The sequence below is a fragment of the Nylanderia fulva genome, unplaced genomic scaffold (genome assembly GCF_048542155.1).
Source record: "Nylanderia fulva isolate GAGA-0341 unplaced genomic scaffold, ASM4854215v1 Scaffold1524, whole genome shotgun sequence".
Taxonomy (NCBI): Eukaryota; Metazoa; Arthropoda; class Insecta; order Hymenoptera; family Formicidae; genus Nylanderia; species Nylanderia fulva.
The window spans coordinates 4,318-12,504 of record NW_028189758.1 but is presented as its reverse complement, the minus strand read 5'-3'; the positions used below and the strand labels follow the sequence as shown (position 1 = coordinate 12,504).

At 33.8% G+C, this 8,187-nt stretch overlaps 1 protein-coding gene across 1 annotated transcript; it reads right to left on the bottom strand.

The window, feature by feature from the left end:
* Positions 1-653: 653 nt before the first annotated feature.
* LOC146724036 (uncharacterized) lies at positions 654-7,469 on the bottom strand (the record flags this gene model as incomplete). Its single annotated transcript, XM_085480621.1, has 3 exons — positions 654-1,670; positions 3,243-3,402; positions 7,308-7,469. Coding segments are annotated over 3 exons (483 nt in total), but the record flags the coding sequence as incomplete, so codon positions are not given.
* Between the last annotated feature and the right edge of the window lie 718 nt (positions 7,470-8,187).

The following is an 8,187-nucleotide window of genomic DNA, read 5'->3' as shown; positions in this document are numbered from 1 at the left end:
TTTCGCTGTCGTATGACGTTAATAAAATTCTCTCCGCGAAGATACTCTACTCAGAGTTCGGCTGATATACGGTCGCAATCGACGCGGTTCGTTTTGAGTTACTTGAACGGAGTCGCTTGGATTATTTGCGAATATACTCGCGTTAAAACTAGTAAACGGAAATTCTCGTTCGTTTATTACGTTCGGAGGTAACTCGGTATTATTTTCGTTTGTCAAGTCGCTGTCTAAATTTCTACGAACGCTTTCGAGATTTTGCGCAGTTAAAGGCAATACTCGCGTCGTTAACCGTACAGGTGTACTATGCAACCACGATTGGTTTTTAATCGCTTGTCGGGGTGTTTCGTCACCTTCCGACATTCACGCAATCAAATAAATTCGGACTTACAATATAACGGCTCGCATCGTTACGCTCTATACGGGTCGGCTGCTGCTGCTGCAACTCGATCGCTCGTGGGCTGATAACGGCGGCTCCGTGTTGGTGATAGATACGGCGGGTCGTCGCTCGTGTTGATGCGATTGTATAATAGCTGACTTACTAATTTATTATTAAAACTATATTAATATAATATAATATAATATAGTTATAGTCATTCAGACTATAACAACATGGATGTTGAAGAAAGACAGAAGTAAGATTTATCTGAGTTTTGATGTAAATGGAAAGCAACTAATATGTATTTCCATAAATTCAAAATATTGTTTTACATTTTTGTTGCTACTATTCTAAATTTTAATACTAATTACATCATTATTACACAATAATTCATATTATCATATTTGTAAATAAAGATTGAATGAATGTTTTCACGCCACTGAACACAAAGTGAACACAGTAGAAATAAAGAATAAAGATAAAAACTATAATATTATTCATCGTTTCAAATCGACTCTCTTATTTGCATATATATCAAAGACAAAAAATTATTAAATTCTATCCATTGGTAAAATTCGGGTATCACTTGATCGTCGATTAAATTAATTAGAATTTGATTGAAGTCATTCTACTCACAATCAGATATGCTCATTATTATTTCTTTATCGCTATCTCTTACTCAAGCATCATTAACATTCATCCGGGTTGCAATCATAAGTCAATATATAAGATACGTTTTCTAATATTTTATAAAATTAAGAGGCGTGCAGACAATAGGCAATAGTACTTATATCAGTAGAAACTAATTAATTATTTTTCTTTCTTTAATTAGCAAAAAAACAAAATTTCGCATTAATAGAAAAATACCGTCAAAAAAAGAAACTACATATTACGATTTTAAAAGCAGTATAGATAAGAAAATATATGTATGTTTTATCATCTTGTTATATATATATATATATATATATATTATCTACATATATATACATTATCTTACTTTTTTAAAAGGTTGACTAGCAAAAAGTTAACAGCATCTTAAAAGTCAACTGCATTTTCTCTAATTTAAAAAATAAAACTTAAAAAATAATAAAAAAATTAAAAAACAATTAAAATAAAAATTAAAAAATAATGTTGGATTATTCGCTCTGGAGGCCAACATAACATGAATTCATAAGATTTAATTCTTGCTCCAGATTTCGAGAACGCTCCATGCGCTCTTTAGCATGAGCTAGCCATATTTTAATAGGTGCAGCAATTTGCTCATCTGTTACATTTTCATGTGATTTTCGTATCACACCTGGAAAAGTAACATATTTCTACAAATTAATTATTTCTCAATAAATAAGAACAAATAAATCTAATTTATTTAAATCATCAAGTATTAATTTAAATCAACAAATAATATACGCTTATTTCTAATATATACAGAGTGTCTGATATAGATTGTGCAGTCTTTTATTGTTTTGCAATTTTTGTAATAATTATTGAAATAAAATAATTTTTAAAAAATAGCAAGAGCCAAAGGAGGAGTGTCAATAAAGCCGTTTTTTTGGCCCGTGTCAGAATCGCTCCAAACTATGATATTTTCTTCCTGCCGATGTAGCTCACAATCTCCTAGAACCATTTGCTGTCCGAGCAATTAGAGACTGAGAATGGGCAACTTAAAATTTCAAAAATCAATGGGATTTACAATATTCTCCAAATTCACAATGAGAAAGTGAACAGTCAATAATTGAGGAATTGGAAGTAGGCACCGGAAAATCTTCAATTAGAAGATTATTCGCCATTAGATTGGCCGCTATCTCCACCTGACTCATTGTCAGACCAGTCTGAAATGTTCTCAGCATCTTGGATATATTGTGCGTAGAATTGGGATGATCGTTCTTGAAGTCTTTCAGAGTGTCTTGAATACCGCAAATACCAAAAGACAGCGGCGAATGCGACATGTGCACAACAACCAACAGTTCTAGTACCGACCTTACTATTGGCAGTAACAGGATATGATGGCATTGAGTCCTTGACTATATTCAATCCACAAGTTATGCACCTTTGATGATGTGTGGCGCGATTGTATTTGAAGATATAAGATATTTCTCTCTTGCCTATAGACCAACAGTTGATACATCCCATTTCCAGCCGTGTGCTCCTCTGCATAAGATTGCACTTGTTTCAACTGATATGAGCCAATTTAATTAACTCAATTAAGGGTATATATAACTCAATAAAGTCAATTAAGGGAAATCAGGTATTGAATCCGCAATTACGGGTTGCCACATCAAAAGCAACACATACTCTAGTAGTTTTTGAGAAAATATAGTGATGAAAGCTTAACAATGATATGTTGAAATGAGACCGGCACTACAACCATGTAGAAAACCCCATTGATTTTTGAAATTTCAAGTTGCCCATTCTCAGCCTTTAATTGCTCGGACAGCAAACGATTCTAGGAGGTTGTGAGTTACATCGGCAGAAAGAAAGTACCACAGTTTGGAGCGATTCTGACGTGGGCCAAAGAACGGCCTTATTGACACTTCCTTTCGTCGCGCAATTAAACTTTTTGTGTCGTGAAACAATTGACTGGCCACTGACATGCCTAGAAAAATTCTTTTTACTAATATTTCAATAATTATTGCAAAAATAGCAAAATAATAAAAAGAATTTTTTGTTCAGTTATTATGTTCAAACTGTTCATGAGAGCTGGCACAATCTTTATCAGATATCCCAGATAAGGTAGTTAAAAAATATTAATATTTTGGGGACATATTTTAATAATTAATAAATGCCACAAAAATTTACAAATGGCTTTCAATTTGTAAGCAAGTATCAAATTCGTTAATAAAAAAAGACTAATTTTAAATATTTTACTTACTCATAATTATTTTGCATATATCCAGATTTGAAAAAACGTTTTTCTTCTTGGCCCCGTACCAACTGTATTTCTCTGCAAGTTCATTTGCAAATATAGATTTTATTATTCGTAAACATGAAGTTTTTAATTTGTGGCAAGTGAGACGTGTCAATTGTTTGATCTGAAATTATTTTATAAAACTTACATTAATAATTATTTTCGAAATATATAGTATTACTTCTTAAATAATCGAAATTTTATATTACTTCTTAAATAATATTCTTTACATAAAATATCTGAAAATGAGAAGGATACAATCTTAGGATCTGCAACTCTTAATAAAAATATTCCAATAAATATATGTGGGTGGAGTTCCGAATAGGTGAACCCTCCGATTTTTTTGAAACTACACTATTTTTTGTATTTTTGAACGCTGATTACGAATATGATAATGAAAATTTGCGACTAGGTCATTTTCAAGGTCAAAACTCAAAAAAACTGACAAAAATATAATTTTTTAGACATTATTTTGATAAATATTAATGTAAGAAAAAAATGTTTCAAATAAAAGTTGTAGTTCTTGTAAAAATACATCATTTATGCCGTATACATTTTTTGCGTAAAACTGAAAGTTTTTGAGAAAATCGATGTTAAAGACTAAAAACGGCGGGTAAAGTTCCGAAAAGTGCTCTTCTCTGATTTTTTGAAACTCAGCATTCTTACGTATTTTGATGCACTGATTACGAACATTATAGTGAAAATTGGCGCACCTTTTATTTTCATAGTGAAAATCAAGAAAAACCCATAAAAATTATAGTTTTTAACAGTTATTTCGTAAATACGACAAATCATGATAAATATTTTAGACAAAAGTTTTAGATCTTACAGAGAAAAACATTTTACGTCCTATTAATTTTTACCGTACGAATGATAGTTTTCAACAAAAACGATGAAATCTAAATCTTATATCTGTTCTCCCATCTAAGCATGTACTTTGCAATACATATACGATTCCACATAGGTTTACAACTTTCCACGTAAAGTGAGGTTCCACGCAAACCTATTTGTCTAGTTTTTCGATAGTGGAGCCCCTCGCAGGGGGGGCGGAACGCACTGTTTCCACGCATACACTTTTCCACGCGAAGCGAGATTCCACTTGGGTTTGCAACTTTCCACGCAGAGCGCGGTTCCACGCAAACCTATTGTCTAGTTTTACGGTAGTGGAGCCCCCGCAGGGGGGCGGAACCCGCTGATTCCACGCATATACTTTTCCACGCGAAGCGAGATTCCACATGGGTTTGCAACTTTCCACGCAGAGCGAGGTTCCACGCAAACCTATTTGTCTAGTTTTACGGTAGTGGAGCCCCCGCAGGGGGGCGAAACCCACTGATTCCACGCATATACTTTTCCACGCGAAGCGAGATTCCACATGGGTTTGCAACTTTCCACGCAGAGCGAGGTTCCACGCAAACCTATTTGTCTAGTTTTACGGTAGTGGAGCCCCCCGCAGGGGGCGGAACCCACTGATTCCACGCATATACTTTTCCACGCGAAGCGAGATTCCACATGGGTTTGCAACTTTCCACGCAGAGCGAGGTTCCACGCAAACCTATTTGTCTAGTTTTACGGTAGTGGAGCCCCCCGCAGGAGGGTGGAACCCACTGATTCCACGCATATACTTTTCCACGCGAAGCGAGATTCCACATGGGTTTGCAACTTTCCACGCAGAGCGAGGTTCCACGCAAACCTATTTGTCTAGTTTTACGGTAGTGGAGCCCCCCGCAGGGGGGCGGAACCCACTGATTCCACGCATATACTTTTCCACGCGAAGCGAGATTCCACATGGGTTTGCAACTTTCCACGCAGAGCGAGGTTCCACGCAAACCTATTTGTCTAGTTTTACGGTAGTGGAGCCCCCGCAGGAGGGTGGAACCCACTGATTCCACGCATACACTTTTCCATGCGAAGCGAGGTTCTACGTGGGTTTGCAACTGTCCACGCAAACACTTTTCCATGGGAAGCGAGATTCCACGGAAACCTATTTATCTAGTTTTGATTCATGATACATTTTTCGTTGCGTAGGGGTCTTGCTAATATTTTCTGTACCTAATACTTTTAGTATATTGTTGACTCATCATATTTTTAGTAAGGTGAAGATTTAATAAATATAAACTCTTTGCGCGCACATATCTTGCGACTTTTCATGCAAAGCAATGCTTACCATCCATCGTTTGATGCAAAATTTATTATTACACTGCTTTACATGGGTTTGCGACTTCTCTTGCAAAGTAAGGTCTACCTCTTATTGTTCTGTGCTTCGGATGCAAAACTAGGTTTATAATTATAGATAGTTTTATATAGTTTTGCGACTTTTATGCAAAGCGTAAATTTCGAATAAAAGTTTTGGAGCCTAATTAATAAGGTTGTTTCTTTTAATTTTTTTTGTTACGAAAAAAATGGATAAAACATACAATTTGTTTTTATTGGCGTCTATTTTTCAAAATCGTTCATCAACTCTTCAGTGGTTGAGAGAAGTTGGTTTGATTCCAACACAAAGGTTCTGCAGTCATCATAAAAATACATGAATTTGCTAGAATCTGATCTTGAATGCGGAAGATTCCTTTGTATGAAAAAAGGAAAGTATCGACATACTGCGACTGTTGCGGAGGATACATGGTTCGAGAGGTGTCATATTTCTCCTGCGGCATGTATTCTCATAACGTACTGTTTTTCTGTCAATATGTCGTTTAATCAAACGATTCGAGAAAGCAGTATTATTGATGGGCGGTATATATCTCGTGAAACTGTAGCCGATAGATTTTCTTTTTGTCGAGAAGTCTGCATGGCTGCACTTGATGAGGAGTTTCAGGAAGAGGGTCTTTTGGGAGGTGGAATCATAGAAATTGACGAGTGTAAGATTGGTCGTCGGAAGTACGAACGAGGACGTGTTGTTGAGGGATCATGGATTCTCGGAATGATTCACCGTGGACATGCTACTAATTATCGGCTCGAAATTTGCCCGGACAACAAGAGAGACAAAGATACTCTTGTAGCTTTAATAAAAAAACATGTGATGCCTGGGACTGAGATCCATACGGATTGTTGGAAGGGATATATAGATTTGGAACATCATGGATATGTTTCACAAGACGGTGAATCATTCTGAATTTTTTGTAGATCCGGAAACTGATGCTCACACTCAGAATATTGAGTCGTCCTGGCGCTGGATGCGTCGTGAATTATCTCACGGTGGTGTTCAAAAGAGTTCTATCGCTGATCATTTGTGTGAATTTATGTGGCGTCGTCGACTTCGACGATTGGGTCAAGATCCTTTCAAGCAATTGATTATCGATATTAAAAGATGTTATCCGGGAAAGGAGTAATATATTTAGCGTTTTTAAATAGTTTTGAAAAAAAAAAGCGTTAAAAAAACAATTAAAAATGTAAAAAAAATACAAAAATATAAAAAAATTATAAAAAATATTAAAATTATAAAAAAATTATAAAAAAATATAAAAATATAAAAACAAAAAAATGGAGTCAGTTCTTCGTCACGTCTTCGTCGTTGACTCCGGGTTCGGCTGAGAACGAAGAATATATTAATGTTTGAGAGGGTTTTTCTTATCTAATTTTTTTCGAAAACTATCAGTTTTACGCAAAAAATTTATAGGACATAAATGATGTATTTTTACAAGAACTACAACTTTTATTTGAAACATTTTTTTCTTACATTAATATTTATCAAAATAATGTCTAAAAAGTTATATTTTTGTCAGTTTTTTTGAGTTTTGACCTTGAAAATGACCTAGTCGCAAATTTTCATTATCATATTCGTAATCAGCGTTCAAAAATACAAAAATAGTGTAGTTTCAAAAAAATCGGAGGGTTCACCTATTCGGAACTTTATCCATATATGTTAATGCTTTTTTAAAATTACTATAAAAAACTAATTTCATGTAAACATAATTTATATATATATATATATATATATATATTCCTAAGCTATTGTCCTGTTTTTTTAAAGAAATATAAGATTTATTATATATATTTTTATATATATATATTGAAATATAATCTTCAACTCACCATTTGATTTCGATAAGATAAATCATTTTTTAATTTTTCTTCCATGAGTTGAAGACTGTATTCATCTTTGAGCGGCAAATCTTCAAAAAAATCAATTTCACTTTGTTCCACATCCAAAGTTGAGCTGAATGAAAGTTTATCCAATATGAGTTTTTTGATATGTATTTATTACTTCCATTTTTTTGGCTGATATTGTCGATTTTTAATTCCAAATTCGATAATTCTCTAATTACAATTTCTTGAAAATTGTCCATTCCTATAAAATATAAAACATTGAAAAAAGTTAATTCATATCTGTATGAAAACAAAATTGATATGTACCTGGTGTTTCTGTATGCATCTCCTGCCTTCTTGCTGTTTTTAGAAGTGAGCGTGCATCAAACGCTAATTTTGAAAAGCAAGAATGTTTTTCTAATCTTTCAAGTAAATCTCTGAGAGCAGTATGTAAAATTTGATATTTTGTAGCCCACAAAGCAAGCCTATTTTTCAAATCGTCTTTTGTATTTGCATTTTCAGATGCAATATAAGGTAGTGATTCGTGAGAAGATTCTTCATTTAATTCCAGATATTCATCATTTTTTCATATTTAATAAATACATTATTTTCTCCATAAATAGTGTTATTTTTAGTTGTAAATGTCTCACAACGATTATGTAAATTAATTGTGGAACTGCTTCTCGAATATTCTGGATTGTTTAATTATCTGATAATATACCCGTATTTAATAAACTGTCACTTATCAATTTTGATTCTGCAACTAGTTGATTAAAGTGCCTCTTCGATATATGTGAAATGTCTTTTCTGGGGCGCTTTCGATCCATTGTTGTATTTCTATTCAATAATAAATATAAATGATTTGTGGTATATTTCTGAGTATTAT